Source organism: Cupressus sempervirens, chromosome 7 (assembly GCF_028749045.1).
Source record: "Cupressus sempervirens isolate cs-2001-9-10 chromosome 7, ASM2874904v1, whole genome shotgun sequence".
NCBI lineage: Eukaryota > Viridiplantae > Streptophyta > Pinopsida > Cupressales > Cupressaceae > Cupressus > Cupressus sempervirens.
In genome coordinates this window covers 877,348,168-877,366,796 of record NC_143124.1, presented here as the reverse complement: position 1 = coordinate 877,366,796, position 18,629 = coordinate 877,348,168, and the positions used below count along the sequence as shown (strand labels likewise).

At 34.8% G+C, this 18,629-nt stretch overlaps 1 protein-coding gene across 1 annotated transcript; it reads right to left on the bottom strand.

Moving 5' to 3' along the window:
* Nucleotides 1-9,129: 9,129 nt before the first annotated feature.
* LOC149550262 (uncharacterized) lies at nt 9,130-18,411 on the bottom strand. Its single transcript, XM_089793356.1, has 7 exons — nt 18,076-18,411; nt 17,554-17,634; nt 17,384-17,449; nt 10,377-10,439; nt 10,210-10,276; nt 9,902-10,014; nt 9,130-9,592 (listed from the first exon to the last, which is right to left on the bottom strand). The coding sequence occupies exons 1-7, from the start codon at nt 18,298-18,300 to the stop codon at nt 9,455-9,457; spliced, it is 753 nt and encodes a 250-aa protein (XP_089649482.1). The 5' UTR covers nt 18,301-18,411; the 3' UTR covers nt 9,130-9,454.
* Nucleotides 18,412-18,629: the final 218 nt, after the last annotated feature.

Genomic DNA, 18,629 nt, shown 5'->3' with positions numbered 1-18,629 from the left:
TAAGTCAATTTTTTTCTTTGTAAGACAGCTACTCATCTATTCTTTTGCTTCTAATAAATGCACCATAAAGATGTTTTCATTTCAATTTCTTCTTTAAAATGACTATGTTGACCATGTCAATCGATTTAGAGCTTGGCATGTCTTGTAATCAGATATGCTAGAATCTATCAGTGTGATATTTGAAGTATAGGAGAAAAGCTGCATAGTTCGGATAAAACTATCCATCAACATATTTTGACATTTTGCATATAATTTTTTCTCCTCTTCAAGCTCGTGAGACTGTTGTGATGAAAACTTTCAATGACATCAGTCAGAAGTTTTACATAGGAAAAAACTCTTAAACTATTATCAGTCTAAGTTTGTTAAAGGGATATTAGTGTGGCTACTATTTCTTCATCTCTTGTTGTTATTTATGTTCTGACCGGAAGACTTTGAGAGTAATTCTATGAGATGTGGTGTGTATTGATTGATATTGATGCTCTAGAGCAACATATAAGTTATGCATGTAATGTGGCTATTGAGAATTTTCGTAAGGGTGAATGCCTTGGGGTTTCTAGTAAGGTTGAAGAAGAAAGGCAAATTCAAATGGAAATTCTTGATTTTCTTATTGTTGAGATTGTTGACCATACTGATCTCAGCTTATGCAAGGTAGAAAATTGTTGTAACTTGTTTTAAAATAAAGGTGGTAAGTTTAAAAGGTTTACATGGAATGAGGCATTGAAAAGGTTTATGTGGCACGAGACATGACAAAACTATGGCATCATAAATGTTTTCAAAACAGCCTAGGTAAATATCAGGCACGGGTTGTACATGGCATTAATAAGAACTGTCAATGCATGAGTAAGATAAATATGCTTCGAAAAGACCTCGCCAAATGTCAATCTCGTATGGCGAATTTGAAATGGCTCTTAAAATCATTTTTCAGTTGTGGGCATTTCTTTTGTAAAATGGTTGTTAGCTTTGTGAAAATGAAAGAGACTATTTCTTTGCTCTGTGAAAATGAAATATGGAAAGGTTTTCTTTGCTCTACGAAAATGAAATGTTGAATGGTGAAGTATGGAACATGTCGATAAATTTCTTCTTCTATTTTTTATGGATACTCATTTGTTTCATCTCTTTGTGCATGATAATGGATGACCGAGGCAAAACAAAGCATAGAAGTTTTAACAGTGAACAAAGGTAAAAGTTTTTCGATGAAAATAGAGAAAAGATGGAGGCAAATCAAAAGGTGGTAAATATCTATTTGCAGGTATGCATAACAAGGTATGCCTGATTGATTTCATGTGAAATTGCTCAAAATAATTTTTTTAAACAAAGAAAAGGGAAATAAAGACTAGAATGATTCGCAATCAATTTTTTTTCTCAAAAGCATAGATTTTTCTTTTGAAGATATGAAGTTTTTGTGTAAAAATAAAAAGGGGTTTTATTTACGAACCCCAATAACATTATTTCAAAAGAGGGTTCTGAGAAAATTTGAAGATCTACTAGTTCGTTTGCTATTTTAAAAGACTCATGTTGGTTCAATGGTTTAACTATTAAAAGGTTGTTTTAAACTGGATATATATCATGAGGGCATTTTTTAAATAGCCCTAACTGGTTCAATTTATTTTAAAACTAATTCTCTCTATATAAATCACATCTCTATTTAAAGATATTGTTATAAAACTTGAAGGATATATGTGTGATTCAGCATGGTAAAAAGCAGAAACAAAGAATATTGAAATTGTGTAAAGGTGATCTAAAAGGTTGATTATAAACGTATCTACATGTATAGGTGTATGGTGTATTATATACAGTTATATGTGTATGTAAGGTTGTAATACAAATAAAAAAGTGACAAGTAGGGTTGAATCCCTGAGCAGTTGTTGTTGGTGATTGTAAAGAGTTGAAGCTCAATAAAATTACAAGTTCATGAAGTGGTTTTTCTCCCTATGACGAAACCATAAGGATTTTTGAGGGTTTTCCACTCAACACAAAAATTTGTGTCTCTATCTTCTATGAGTTAATATTTTCTTATTCTTGCATGGTGAGTGATTATTATTATGAGCAAAATTTTGAATGCATTCAGTTTATGGATTGTTAAAGCTAAAATTTGTAACTTGTTTAAACAAAAGTAATAAGTTCTAATTCACCCCCATCTCTTAGAACTTCAATACTTCCAACAAGTAGTATCAGAGCATAGGATTCCTTTTAGAAATTGTTCCAGGGATTTTTTTTTGGAGTAAAATAGCATAGGCTGAAGGAGCTTCCCTTAACCAGGCTCCATTATTTGATGGTAATGACTATGTCTTTTGGAAAGTTATGATGGAGACATTTATACATTCTTTAGATGTTAGAATGTGGGATGTTGTTATGAAAAATTATAATGTTCCACCAATAGTACCTACTAATGCTAACGATAAACTAATATATGAATTGGATAAAAAGGTAAGATATGCTCTTCTGTGTGGTCTCACCAAACATGTGTTAGCAAAAGTAGTCTACTATAAATCAGCAAATGATATTTGGATGGAATTGGAAACTATTTATCAAGGAGATGAAAAAGTTAAAGAGTCAAAATTTTTAACTCTCAAAACACAGTTTGATAACTTAAAGATGAATGAAGATGAAAATATTTCAGCATACTTCTTCAAAATTGATGAAATAATCAATGCTAGAAAAGGCCTAGGTGAACAAATTGAACATGATATAGTTTCAAAAGTTATACGGTCAATTTTACCTAAATTTGAAACTAAAATTTCCACTTTAGAAGAAAAGAAAAGTTTTTCTAAAATGACTTTGCACCAATTACAAGGAACCCTAACTGCTTATGAAATGAGAATTAGCAATCAAGCTAGTTCTACATCAAAAGAGATAGCCTTTAAGGCTGATAAACAAGAAGAAAGTGATTCAAATTTACCAGATGCTCTAGAAGCACTATTAGTTAGGAAAATGAGAAAGAAATACAAAGGAAAACAAAAATATTTCAGTTGTGGTCAATTAGGACATTTTGTAGCAAAATGTCCAAATGTAGAACTAGAAGACAATGATGAGAAAACTAAAAAGTTTTCAAAAAGGAAACCTTGGAATCAAAACAAAAGATTCAAGAATTTCAAAAAGAAAAATCTTCTGTCAAAAGAAGACTCAAATGAAAAGTCAAGTGATCCTAATGAAGAAGGGGAAAGGTTGTTCATGGCTGAAATAATCAACACTCCTAAATTTGAATCTAGTGAATCTGAATCTTCATCTGATTCAAATGAAGAAATTGATCTTGAAGAAGTTCTCAAATCTCTACAAGAGCTTAAAAGGTTAAAGAAGTTAATTTAAAATCATGAAAATAACAATAAAAGACTTCAAGAAGAATTAGAAGAAGCAAATCAGATCATTGAAAATCACAAAATTTACTTGTTGAAAAGGATAAAAAACTAAATGCTTTGCAATCCTTATTTGAAGGGTTTTCTAAATGGAAAATTAAATTCTTCTTTAAGGGTTACTGCTAATTTTCTGTTTGATATCAAATTTTGGTTGTAATGAACAAGAAAATATTGCTAAACATTTCTGTTTGATATCAAATTTTGAACCCAAAAATGTTACTGAAGCCTTATCAGACTCATGCTGGCAAAATGCTATGCAAGATGAAATAAATCAAATTGAGAAAAACAAAACCTAGTAACTTGTTCCTAGGCCTGATAACAAAAATGTCATAGGTGGAAAATGGGTGTTTCGCAATAAACTGAATGAAGATGGCAAAGTAATAAGGAACAAAGCTAGATTTGTATGCAAAGGATATGCTCAGCAGGAAGGAATTGACTTTGGTGAAACAATTGCACTAGTGGCAAGGATGGAATCAATTAGAATCTTTCTTGCATATGCAAGTTATAAAAGCTTTACTATTTACCAAATGGATGTTAAAATTGCATTTTTGAATGGGTATCTTGAAGAGGAAGTTTATATGGAATAGCCATAAGGTTTTGAATCTTCTAACAATCCTGATTATGTATTCCGACTCAAAAAGGCAATATATGGTCTAAAGCAAGCTCCTAGAGCTTGGTATTCAGGGTTGGATAAACATCTAATTGCAAATGGATTCTCTCATGGAAAAGTAGATAGTACTTTGTATATCAAAGTCATAAATGATGATATTTTGGTAGTTGAAATCTATGTGGATCATATTATCTTTGGGTCTATTAATGATGAATCAAAAAAACATTTTTCAAATCTTATGGAATCTAAGTTTGAAATGTCTCTATTGGGTGTGCTCACATTTTTTCTTGGACTACAAGTCTCACAACTTGAGCATGGTCTTTTTCTTTCTCAAACAAAATATGCAAAGGAAATGTTGAAGAAGTTTAATATGACTGATTGTAAACCAATAAGTACTCCTATGGAGACAAGCTACAAGCTATTAAAGAATGATGACACACCTTCTATAAATTAAATTGTATATAGATCTATGATTGGAAGTCTATTATATCTTACAGCATCTAGACCTAATATAATGCAAGCAGTGTGCATGGCTTCAAGATTCTAGTTTGATCCAAACCAATCTCATCTCAATGTAGTAAATCGAATTCTAAAGTACATTCAAGGTACGCTTGATTTTGGTTTATGGTATCCTCACACTAATGATTTTACACTCTCTAGTTATACTAATGCAGATTGGGGTGGATCCAATGATAAAAAGAGTACTAGTGGTGCAACATTCTTCCTTGGTAATTGTTTAGTTGCTTGGCATAGCAAAAAACAAGAATGTGTTACATTATCTACCTGTGAATCTGAGTATGTTGCTGCTACTGTCTATTGTACTCATCTGATTTGGATGGATTATCAATTGTCTGATTTAGGTATTCAAGTCTCAAAGCCTATCTCTATCATGTGTTATAATATGAGTGTTATTCAACTGAGTAAAAATCTAGTAATGCACTCTCGTATAAAACATGTGGCTATTAAACTTCACTTCTTGCATGATAAAGTTCTTAATAATGAATTCAAGCTAATCTATGTTTCCACTCAAAGATAGGTAGCATATATTTTCACTAAAGCTCCTTTGAACGCTTAAGAACTCGATTGAGAGTTTTCTCTCAATCAATGCTGATATAAAGTTTTACAAACAAATATTTTGTGTTAGGTTTTTGCTCCTATTCATAGAAATTTTCTTCTATATCAAAATCAGATGGTTTAATTTTTTTGATGCAAAAATTTTGGGGGAGATATCAAAGTTATGTTCGGTGATTAATCAGCATCCACACGTAGTAGTAATCAACATATTTTTTTGTTGTTCTGTAACAGTGATCAACATCTGTGTTTAGCATCTATGTTCTATAATAGTGATCAGTACATTTTTTGTTTTGTGACAGTGATCTACTTGTATATAGCATACTTGTTCTTTATTTAGCATTTTTGTCCTTCATTCTCAGAACATCTGTACATTATCTTGTATATATCAGATGGTATATGAAAAGGAGATTGAATTTATATTTTGTATATCATCTTGTATATATTAGATGATGAAAGTCAAAAATTTTGTCTAAAAAAAATGGGGGAGTATGTTGAACATACTGATCTCAGCTTATGCAAGGTGGTAAATTGTTGAAACTTGTTTTAAAATAAAAGTGGTAAGTTTAAAAGGTTTACGTGGCATGAGGCATTGAAAAGGTTTGCGTGGCACGAGACATGACAAAACGATGGCATGGTAAATGTTTTTAAAACAACCTGGGTAAATATCAGGCATGGGTTGTATGTGGCATTAATAAGAACTGTGAACACATGTAGTAAGATAAATATGCTTTGAAAAGAGCTCACTAGATGTCAATCTTGTATGGCGGATTTGAAAGGGTTCTTAAAATCATTTTCGATTGTAGGCATTTCTTTTGTAAAATGGTTGTTAGCTCTGTGAAAATGAAAGAGACTATTTCTTTGCTCTGTGAAAATGAAATATGGAAAAGTTAAAATGAAATGTTGAATGGTAAAGTATGGAACATGTTGATAAATTTCTTCTTCTGTTTTTTATGGATACTCATTTGTTTGATCTCTTTGTGCATGATAATGGACGGCCGAGGCAAAACAAAGCAAAGAAGTTTTAACAAAGAACAGAGGTAAAAGGGTTTCGATCAAAATAGAGAAAAGATGGAGGCAAATCAAAAAGTGGTAACTATCCATTTGCAAGTATGCATAACAAGGTATGCCTGACCGATTTCATGTGAAATTGTTCAAAATTATTTTTTAAAACAAAGTGTTGGTGTAAATAAGTATTTACTTATTACACTTACTTAAGTTTACTTAGGTTAATGCATTATTTTATTATTCATTTAGGTGAGACACTTAAGAGTTTGTGTACTCATTGATGTACACAACTCTAATTATGCACATGGTGTCTACAACACAGGAGTTCGCATCATTCACTAAGTTGTCATAATGACAACACAGTTATCTGCACTCCTAATTTAGCACATGTTGTCTACAGCACTGATTTGCATGCTACACCATTGTAGACTTATCCTCAAATCATCGCACTTAATCTCGTGCTTAATGGAGGATAGCCCATATCTAGTGGACATGTGCCTGGTTGTATGACTTATCATAGTGCTGACTTTTATGCATTCTAGAAGCTCTCCTAAGGTCTTCATATACAGGCACTCCTAGTGTACTCTAAAACTAGCATATTGAATGAATATTGTCATTCTGATCATACTCTCTCTATTGGTCTATTGTGTGCTTGTGTTGAGTTCTTTAGTTCTTGAGTGAATTCTGGTCTAAGCCAAATTCTTACACAAAGAAAAGGGAAATAAAGACTAGAATGATTCATAGTCGATTGGAAATTTTTCTCCTCAAAAGCATAGATTTTTCTTTTGAAGATATGAAGTTTTTGTGTAAAAATAAAAAGGGCTTTCATTTACAAACCCTAATAGCACGATTTCAAAGGAGGGTTCTAAGAAAATTTGAAGATCTAGTTCATTTGTTATTTTAAAAGACTCATGCTAGTTCGATGGTTTAATTGTTAAAAGGTTGTTTTAAACCACATATATATCATGAGAGCATTTTTTAAAATAGCCCTAACTGGTTCAATTTGTTTTAAGACTGATTCTCTCTGTATGAATCACATCTCCATTTAAAAAGATTGTTGTAAAACTTGAAAAATATATGTGTGATTCAGTGTGGTAAAAAGCAGAGACAAAAAATATTGAAATTATGTAAAGGTGATCTGAAAGGTTGATGATAAACTTATCTACATGTATAGGTGTATGATGTATTACATACAATTATATGTGTATGTAAGGGTGTAATACAAATGACAAAGGGACAAATAGGATTGAATCCCTAAGCAGTTGTTGCTGCTGATTGTAAAGAGTTGAAGCTCAATAAAATTACAAGTTAATGGAGTGGTTTTTCTCCCTATGAAAAAACCATAAAGATTTTTGAGGGTTTCCCACTCGACACAAAAATTCATGTTTCTATCTTCTGTGAATTAATATTTTCTTCTTCTTGCATGGTGAATGATTATTATTATGAGCAAAATTTTGAATGCATTCAGTTTATGGATTGTTAAAGCTGAAATTTGTAACTTGTTTAAACAAAAGCAATAAGTTCTGATTCACCCCCCCCCCCGAACTTCAATACTTCCAACAGAGATGTCTGATTGGCTTAGGTATTCATTTGAAAGAAAGAATGTTATCTGCCATAAAAAATGGTATGCAGATTTCAACCCAAAGAATGGTATCATCTTCAACTCCAGAATTAGCATTGGAGTGTTGGGATGAAAAGTTGTATATAATTATTGACAATCATTTCAAGCAATATTATGCTAGTGATTCAACCATGCACCCAATCTTTCAAATATGGCAATTAGGTGAAGTAGCTGGAGGAAATAACAATAACTACCTTATGTTAAAGAATCCATTACTACCTTCAAAGAGGTGCAAAATGAAGATAATGGGGGAATTATCCTGTAAAATGTACAATGATGGACACCTCATTGAAAACATAGAAGTTGGATGCGAGATCTATTTGTCGTATTATAAATTTCTCTTTAAAAAAAAGAATTAGGGGGAAGGATCTTTGTATTATGGTGAAGTAAAATTAAAATTTTACCACAATAAAGCAAAAATATTTCAAACTGAGTTTTACTTAACCTTTATTTGGGGTTAGTATTATGTACAGTAGTTTTGTAATGCCAGTCTTTCCTAGTGTTGTTTCTCTTCTTGAGTGTCCTTTAATTTCTTGTTCTTTAATTTCTTGTTGTAATTTATGCTTTATCTCTCTCTTTATACAATAGTCTATAGACTCTTTTAAAATTCATATTTGTCTTCATAAAAAATAATATCAATTATCATTTTTGAATAAGTATTACTAGTAATCTTTGAAAGATTTTTGGAGTCTATTTTTATGATACCATTATTGTTTTCAATGCACTAATTATATATTATAGACTAAAATTAGATAGTTAAATTTGAAAGAAAAAAAATTAGAGATTATTTGGTGAGGGCAAGATAGAGATTTCGGAGCTAATAGAAGCACAGAAAAACCCATCACCCCGTATAAATAGCTCATCCAACACCAAATATAGACTTACATTTATAAAGATAAGAGATCTCAGATCTAATGGAGGCCCATCGAAAGCCAATCATCGCCACATGCAAGTAGCTCACCCAACACCCTATATAGACTTGCACTTCTAAGCAATCTCATTCATGTTCAAATAACACAATGGCGTATTCTATAAAGAACACTTGAAACCTTTGGTCCACAGAGTATTCAAATTGCTTTGTTTAATTTTACATCACTTGCTCCTTTATGTTTTGATATGGACTTATATAACAAATAAATTGAATTGTGTTTAAATTCGTCAGCAGGCCGCCACAGATGCAAAAATGCAAGCACTCACCCTGTTCATTCCAGTAGCTTGATTATTTACTTTAAACAATGCAGCTCGGCACGTAGCTAAATTCAAAATAAACTGTTTTGCAATAAGATGACAATTCAAGGACAGAAGTTATATTAAACAAATCCTTGAAAATAATAAATATGGTATATTTGTTTTATGTTCCATCGGACTTAGAAGTTAAATATGGTATATTTGTTTTATGTTCCATTGGATTTGAAGTTAAATAGGCGAAATCACAAGTAGCAGATAGAATCAAGTAGACGTGGAAATTGAAATCAGAAAACCTTATTTGCATTTGCATTGTTTGTTGTGAAATTTATCTGCGCTAACATTATCTTCTTTCCAAAATTCAAGAATTTTGAAAGAAAATTAATAAATGTAAGATTTGATGATATTAAAGGTGAAGATCATTTTTAAGGTCATGACCATGGTGCCAAGGAAGGAATCAATTTTGGTGTATGAGATTTTCCTACCCCAATTCGGATTCAAATTTGCATCTCCTCTATGGATTGTATAGACACCCCACCATCAGGTCAATTGAGGGTGCACACTGCAGATGATAGAAGAATACAATGTGCTGGCAAAATTATCATGTCAACGACGGGGTAAAACCTGAGGCAGTTCAGAAAAGTTCCTGATAATATAAGTAGGTTTCACAAGTCCCTCTGGGGAGTAATCTATACCACGAACATTGATCCACACGGTTGCCAGATAGCCAGCATTTATACCACCCTGAAACAAAGAAACAGCAGCTCAAGTAATGAGGAGGAGGAAATTGATTAGGCAAAACAGTAAAGATACCTATCATTATTCATCTGTAACTCGAGAATGGATATTAGATACAAGCAACCTAAGAAAAATAGAAATTAAAGATTAAACTGAGAAGGATCAACTTTTAACTTTTTTAACTCTCAAATTTCAACAATTAAAGGATCAAATCAATGGGAATATTTGTCTGCAAAAAGCAGTTGCTGGATTTTATGTCAAAATACAAATCTTAAAATGGATTCTTTTTGTTACAAAAAGGCAGAAGTCCAAAACCTGAATGTCCATTGTTAGGCTATCTCCGACCATAACGGACTCCTCTGGTGTGGTTCCCACAAGCTCACAGGCTTTCAGAAAGATGCTTTTATGAGGTTTTGGATGAAGTTCTTCTGTAAATATAAAATGAATGCTTCAGTTCACTAGTTTATTTTGGTTTCACTCATCCAAGGGGCATAACTTATGACTGTGAGGTGCTTGTAATTTGATGTTATGTCTTAACCAAAGATTCCAAGATAGGAATCAATATAAAACGGGAAAGGGTAAATGGAAAAGTTATGATGCACATTTTCACTTATATGGATTACCTCCGCCAACAAGAATTGTGTTGAAAATCTCATCTGCACGGCATGCTGAAAGTTTTGCTCTCTGAACCTGAAAACTTGGTCACGCTAGAAAATATTAAAGCATATGAGGCAAAGGAAACATAGGACACTCTATAGTTAGGGCTATCGATGTGGAGAATTGAGCGCACCTTTGGATGCCCATTGGTTATGATGCCCACTTTAATTCCCTGTACTTTCATTCTTTGTACAATCTGCATCCATAAGGATTTTTAATTAGAACTTATATTTTAATCGAGTCATCTCTCCATATTTGTATCCATCTGGCATCCAGATTATGCTTATTAACTATAGTTTTACACCAGAGCCAATCACTTAGGTAACCTAACATTTGAAAGAGAATGCTGACATCTGATTCAAGTGCTGAACAACACTAAAATATATCGAATATTCTTTCCCAAAATTACACCTGTCAACAAAACTATTTCATCTGCAGTGAAGATTAAAATGCCTTTGGCTGTCTAGAATTCTAGATGTTCTACAGCAACTTATATGGCTCAAGTGTTTGTAGCTCTTGGTGCATAAATAATCAAGATTAAACTTTTATGTCAAATTTGTGTAATCATCATTTTCTTGCAATAGAATATGCTTACTTAATATTGTTGAGAAACATGTGTCTCAACCTTGCAATCCTTTCTTGGAAAATTCCAGAATTTGTTTGTGTAAGTTTTCCACTTGTTTATGCATTGGAAAATGGTTAATGAGTTGTTAAAATGAGTCTTGTCCATAGTAGAATATAGGTAGGTCATTTTTAGAGCCTTGATGACTCATTTTGTGACTTTTACGGGGGTCTAGACTAAGAGACAAAATTGTGGACGGGATTACTATTTTAACCTGGTTGTTTTTCCATATTGGAAATGTAAATGTCAAAAATGGGTAACATGTGGCATGGTAGTTTTGCCCATGGTTTTGTAAAATCATAAGTGGTTTCCAAGTTGTAAAATCACTATAAAAGGAGGGCTTGGGGAGGTGTTTGTGTAATTGAGTTTAGTTTGCAAGACTGGTGCTAGAAGGAGTCTCTCCAAGTTCGAGTTGTGGTGATGCGCTACTGTAAAAACTTGCATTGCAAGTGTATTGTAATCATCTTGGTTTGATAATACATTGTGCGAGTTTTGGAGGGTGGGGTTTTTCTCCCGGAAGGGTTTCCCCACGATAATCACTGTGTTGTGTGTTCTTTGTTATTTTGATTATGTTATTATGCATTTCTTGAGATCTTTGCAATAGTTACTTTGATTTGCATAATCGTCCTCTCAAAGATTAGCGTAGGAAGCAATTCCACGCACCTTTGCTTCCTTACAAGTGGTATCAGAGCCTGGCCAGTTTTGGTTCTATTTGTTGGGTACAGGGTTTTTTGAGCTAATCAAGGTTTGAGTGGGAACTTGTGCAGAGCATTTCATTTCTGTGTTGCAGGATTGAAATGATGGCAAGCATGTCAGGGAGAATTGATGTTGAAAAGTTTTCTGGCACAAACTTTGAGATGTGGAAGCTGAAGATGGAAGATTTGTTGACTGATCGAGATCTATGGGATGCAATTGATGAGAACAAGCTAAGGCCCACAGATCCGACATTAGCCGCACAATATGATGTGACTGATAGAAAAGCTAAAGATCTCATCAGATTGTGTCTTGTAGACTCGATTCTGATTAATGTCCATGAAGAACCTACCGCAAAGAAGCTTTGGAAAAAGCTTAGTGAGATCTATCAAGCGAAATCACTTGTGAATAAGATTTTCTTCAGGAAGAAGTTGTATTCTTGAGAATGGAAGAAGGTGGACAAATTTCTGAGCATCTCAGTTGACCTTAGTAGGGGTGCCAATGGATGAAGAGGAAAGGTGTCAAATCTTGTTATGTTCGTTGCCAGACTAATGGGATAGTCTTGTGATGGCTATAAGGAGCACTTTAGTTGTCTTGAAGATGGAGGACGTTGTTGGTTCTCTACTTTCTGAGGAGATGAGAAGGAAGGTCTCTCTGAATGCCAAAGAGGCTTTGAGTGTTCACAGAAGACCAAAAGAAAGAGGCAAGAACGAAAAGCAGCATGGCCATTCTAAGTCCAAAAATAAGGGGAGATCGAAATCCCCTAGTAAGTCCAAGGCAATCTGCTGGAATTGCGGCAAACCTGGACACTTCCGAAAGGACTACAAAGAGGAGAAGAAAAAGAAGAAGAAGAAGAAGAAGCTAAATTCTGATTCTGAGTCCGAGAAGGAAGATGGAGATGCTTTCATTGCAGCCTTGGCCACTCATGCAGGTGAAAATGCATGGTTAATAGATTCAGGTGCATCTTTCCATATGACTCCTAATAGGAACTGGTTTAGTAAGTATGAAAATTTTGATGGTGGTAAGGTGTATTTGGGTGATAATTTAGTACTTGATATTGTTGGTCGTGGAAGTATTCGTGTGAAATTTTTTGATGGTAGAATTAGAAGATTTGATGGTGTCTTGCATATCCCTGGACTAGCAAGGAATTTGTTATCTGTTAGTAAGCTACTAGATGCGGGTGTGCATGTACAGTTTTCTGAAGCAGCTGTAAAAATGGTGAGAGGCGCTATGGTAATAGCAAGAGGAAGTAGACTGGGTACATTGTACCAACATGATGCACATACAGTCAAGTGAAATAGTACTTCTGATAAGATTGTGAAAAAGACTACTTAGTTGGAGAAGGAGAGAGTTTCTCTTTCAACAAATGGTCATGGTTTTTGGGTACCCAAGGGTGCTCTGTCTACCGAATCAAAGTTGTCTGCAGAGAAGACTATGTTATGGCACCAAAGACTTGGCCACATAGGTGAGAAGGGCCTATGGACCTTGAAAAATAAGAACCTTGTTGATGGGTTGAATGATTGCAATCTTGAGTTTGATTTTTGTGAGCATTGTATCTATGGTAAACAAAATCGCATTTAGTTTTACTAGAGTTCTCATAAGTCTTCATGTCTTTTGGATCTAATTCATTCGGATGTATTTGGTCCAGTTGATGTTCCTTCTATTGGTAGATCAGTTTATTATGTTTCTTTCATTGATGATTTTAGTAGAAGAACATGGGTTTATTTACTTAGGAGTAAAGCTGAAGTTTTCAATCGTTTCAAAGAATTTAAAGCAATGGATGAATTGCAGACTGGAAAGAAAATAAAATGCTTGAGAACTGATAATGGTGGTGAATTTTGCTCCAATATTTTTGACACATTTTGTAAAGATTGTGGCATTAAAAGAGAGAAGACAACTCTGTATTCTCCACAGCAGAATGGAGTTGCAAAAAGAATGAACAGGACCTTGATGGAGAAGGCTAGGAGTATGTTGAGTGGTGCTGGACTAGAACAAAAGTTCTGGGCTGAAGCTGTAGCCACTGCCTGCTACCTGATAAATAGGTCTCCTACATCAGCTCTTGTTGATAAGACACCAATGGAAGCGTGGTCGGGCCACAAGCCTTCACTTAGACATCTGAGAGTGTTTGGTTGTGAGGCATATGCTCATGTGCCAAAGGAGAAGCGAAAAAAATTGGACAACAAAGCTATCAAATATATCTTCATCGGATATAGTTATGGTGTGAAAGGATACAAGCTTTGGGATCCTGTTGCACAAAAGGTATTTTATTCCAGAAGTGTTATTTTTAAAGAAACTAAGCATTCTTCTGTTACAGTGCAGCCAAAACAAATTAAAGAAAAGAAAGATGTGATTCAACTTCCTGCTACAACTGAGAAAGTTGAATCAAGGCCCTTAGAAAGACAAGATGTTGAAGAGAGCTTTATGAGTTCTGAATCATCAGAGGAAGAGGGAGAACCTAATCATGAACCTGAACCTCCTGAACCTGAACCAGATCTTGTTCGAAGATCTACTAGACAAAGGAAACCACCTGAAAGGTATGGGTATTCTCCTGATGATTGGAGGTGCATATTTGCATTGAATGCTAACATTGATAAACCAAGATCTGTAGGAGAGGCTCTTGGTATGAATGATTCAGAGTCTTGGAAAATAGCCATGGATGAAGAAATGGCAGCTCTTAAGAGGAATCGAACATGGGCCCTTGTATCATTGCCTGAAGGACGAAAGCCTGTTGGTTGTAAATGGGTGTTCAAAAGGAAGATGAGTTCAGATGGAAGCATTGAGAAGTATAAAGCACGTTTGGTTGCAAAAGGTTACTCTCAAGTTGAGGGAGTAGATTATGGTGAGATTTTTTTTTCCAGTAGCCAAAATGACATCCATTAGATTTTTGCTTTCTATTGCATCAACGTATGATCTAGAGATCAAGCAAATGGATGTGAAAACTGCTTTCCTTCATGGAGATTTGGAGGAAGAAATTTACATGTCACAGCCAGATTACTATGTGATGAAAGGTAAAAGTCATTTGATCTGTAAATTGAAGAAATCCTTGTATGGTTTAAAACAGAGTCCTAGGATGTGGTACCAGAAGTTTGATACATATGTGTTGAGTTTGGGATTTGTGCGATCTAAATCTGATCACTGTATATATTTCAAATCTGATGGTGATGGTTTCCTGGTTATTGCCTTGTATGTCGATGACATGTTGTTTATTGGCAAAGGAAAAGGTTTGATTGTAGAGTTAAAATCTCAACTCTCAATAAAGTTTGAAATGAAAGATCTTGGTGCAGCTAGGCACATTCTGGAAATGGAGATTATACGAGATAGACGGAACAGAAAGCTTTGGCTAGGCCAAAGTGAGTATGTTGGTACTATTTTGAAAAGATTCAATATGCAGGATGCAAGACCATTGAGTGTTCCTGTTACTATGGGAACAAAGCTTTCTAGCTCACAGTGTCCTACATCTCCATTGGAGATGGAAGAGATGAGTCGAGTACCATATCAGAGTGTTGTTGGAAGTTTGATGTATGCTATGGTTTGTACAAGACCAGACATTGCCCAAGCAGTGGGAGTACTTTCCCGTTATATGTCTAATCTAGGAAGAGCACATTGAGATCAGTAAAAAGAGTTTTCAGATACTTGCAGGGTACCTCAGAGTACTCAATATGTTTTCATGGAACAGGAAGTGAGCATTCCTTGGATATTCGAGGCTATGTGGATTCAGACTGGGCTGGTGATGTTGATAGAAGAAGATCCACCAGTGCATATGTGTTTACATTATTTGGTGGTGCAATCAGTTGGATGAGTAAGCGACAGGCTGTGGTCGCTTTGTCCACTACTGAGGCAGAGTATATGGCAGCTACTCATGCCTACAAAGAAGCCATCTAGCTAAAGAGATTGTGTTCAAATATAGAGTTCAAACAAGGTGCAGTGACAATTTATAGTGACAGCCAGAGTGCAATCTGCCTAGCAAAGAACCCGACTTTTCATGCGAGGACCAAGCACATTGATGTACAATATCATTTTGTGAGAGATATGATCGAGGACGGCAAGGTGAAGCTGGAAAAGGTAGAGACTTTGGTGAATGTTGCTGATGCATTAACTAAGCCCGTGAGCACAGAAAAATTCAGATGGTGTTCAAAGTCTATGGGCCTCTCGGCCCCTAGCAATTAAGTCTATGATATTTCAGATCCCCTGACTCTTGCAAGATGTTCGACAAGTGGGAGAATGTTGAGAAACATGTGTCTCAACCTTGCAATCCTTTCTTGGAAAATTCCAAAAAAAATTTGTGGAAGTTTTCCACCTGTTTATGCATTGGAAAATGGTTAGTGAGTTGTTAAAATGAGTCTTGTTCATAGTAGAATATAGGTAGGTCATTTTTAGAGCCTTGATGACTCATTTTGTGACGTCTATGGGGGTCTAGACTAAGAAACAAAATTGTGGACGGGATTACTATTTTAACCTAGTTGTAATTCCATATTGGAAATGTAAATGTCAAAAACGGGTAACATGTGGCATGGTAGTTTTGCCCATGGTTTTGTAAAACCATAAGTGGTTTCCAGGTTGTAAAATCACTATAAAAGGAGGGCTTGGAGAGGTGTTTGTGTAATTGAGTTTAGTTTGCAAGAATGGTGCTAGAAGGAGTCTCTCCAAGTTCGAGTTGTGGTGATACGCTCCTGTAAGAACTTGCATTGCAAGTGTATTGTAATCATCTTGATTTGATAATACATTGTGCGAGTTTTGGAGGGTGGGGTTTTTCTCCCGGAAGGGTTTCCCCACGGTAATCACTGTGTTGTGTGTTCTTTGTTATTTTGATTATGTTATTATGCATTTCTTGAGATCTTTGCAATAGTTACTTTGATTTGCATAATCGTCCTCTCAAAGATTAGCGTAAGAAGCGATTCTGCGCACCTTTGCTTCCTTACAAATATTTAGTAATTATTGTTAAAAATAACATTTTTAAATGTTGCTATTATTTTTAGATTTGATTTATATCAAATTTATAATTTATTATCAGAGAACTCACTAACATCTCCATAATGAGTCAGAGAATTATATGAAACATTCGTATCAAAAAATCTCACACGATTGAATTCAGATACAATGAAAGTCTGCTAAATTATAGAAATCTAATGACTCATTCCCTATCAGCAAAACGATCTAAAGAATTTCACAGATTATCGATTGCCTAGTGGTCTTTTGAGTCCAATAAAGGCACTTTAAGCTTAAAAACATCGATTAAGTGGAGAACTTGGAAATGCAAGTCGTATAAATTCAATCATCTCTTCTGCCAAAATTTGAAAGCAGGCAGTTTCTTGATAAAAATTCCAAACATAATATTTATATGCTAGAAGGATTGCATAAAAAGCCCAAGATTAGAAGTTAACCTGTACAATCTTTGCCTGTAATCTTTTAAAGAGAGAAAAGTTTCCATGAAGATTCCTTAAACTGTAGGTTCTGCTGGTTTTCAGAATTGAAATAAAAAATGAACAAGGTTATCTGTCATTGAACAAGGCTTGTTCTGAAATGGAAAACCCTCAAATGCCAAATCTTCAATCAAACTTAAGAAAGTTCACCAGGTATGATCATAGCTGATGGTAAAGATATATGAGGCTAACTTTTCCAATCCATTGGGAAACGAGTAATTCTTAAACTTAAGCGTATGCAGTTTATTTAAATGAACAATTGCTTTATGAAAAATAGAAAAGCATCCTCTAATGTATTCATAACAGCAAAAGTCGAGGCAGAAAAGCAGAGCATTTGTGTACAGTTCAAATCAGACAAGCAAAGCATTTATGTATAGTTAAAGTCAGAATGCTTGATGACAATACCTGTTCTACTTCAGGGGCCCATTGGAATGAAGCCATTCTAGTAGTGTCAAAACAGTGCTGTACCTCCTGTTTGAAAACTGTAAATGTTCAGAAAACTTAACAACCCCCATAAAAGTCACCTGCATTCATGTTTAGGATTTTTTCAAAAAGTAGAATGCATAGGCAGTTACCCTTGCAAGCTCAATGTCACGGACGCCCTGGGCTTCAAGAGCTGTAGACCAGATCTGAGCCCTCCATTCAATCACATCAATCTGAAATTTTGACAAAATTAGTTTAAAACGGAATCCAAATCTACTAAGTTAGGGTCCGATTGAATTGAACTAATTGTTAGAACTAGAGCAAATCCAGATGCGAATACTTTTTTTCTTTGCTAAAACATCTAGGGTAAACCTAGGCAACGCACTAAATTAACCGTGTTTGCTAAAAGATCTAGGTGAACCTAGGCAACGCAATAAATTAGCCATGTGCCTGACACCGCAAACTGGTTGTGGGAGGATGTTGGTGCAAATTTATCGAAGATGAAATACCCAATTTCCTTATGCCAAGCAAATGCAGGAAATAACTAACATTAAAGAAAAATGTTGGAACTATGAAATTGAAGCGCACAATATACCCAACTAGATTTCAGTTGAGCTATTGAGCTTGTACAGACCGAAAGAACAAGGGAAATGAGATATTAGATTCTTCCGTACCTGGTGATTCGGATCCCAAGGGTGGTTAATCAAGCCCTTAACGAATGCATCGATAATGGCCTGCGGATCAAGGAAGGGATGTTCGTGGCGGCTCAGTAACTCCATGACAGCCCGATAGGCAGCCTTGTCAGCGGTATGAGTCAGCACTAATGTATCATCTAGGTCAAAGAACACAGCCTTAATGGATGTCTTAGATTCGGCAGACTGGTCTAAATTAGACTCCATTGTAATTCTCAAGTCCGATTCCTACCCAGTATTGAAGCTACGGAACACGACCTAAGAGGAATTTGAGTTTATCTGCCTGTTACAGCTTGTTCAAGTTCAGGGTTTGAGCGTGGAGTGTTATGTTTGTTTTTGGTATTTATGCTGATGGAGAACAGGTTGTAATCAATTTGTCAAGGCTATGAGTGTCTTGTGCTGTCTTTGTCCAACTGTGGTCTGTGTTTTTTATTGGGGGCCGGCGCTGGGGCTGGGGCTGACTTCATTGTTTCAATAAAAACTAATTAAGATTTTTTTAATTTCTTTCAAAAAGAGATATATAAGGCCTTCCGTAG

Coding starts and splice junctions, on each gene's coding strand:
- LOC149550262 (XM_089793356.1), bottom strand. CDS start 18,300: ATGGAGTCTAATTTAGACCAGTCTGCCGAATCTAAGACATCCATTAAG. Junction 10,015..10,209: donor CACAATTCTTGTTGGCGGAG/GTAATCCATATA, acceptor TTATATTTACAG/AAGAACTTCATCCAAAACCT. Junction 9,593..9,901: donor GCCTAACAATGGACATTCAG/GTTTTGGACTTC, acceptor TCTTTGTTTCAG/GGTGGTATAAATGCTGGCTA.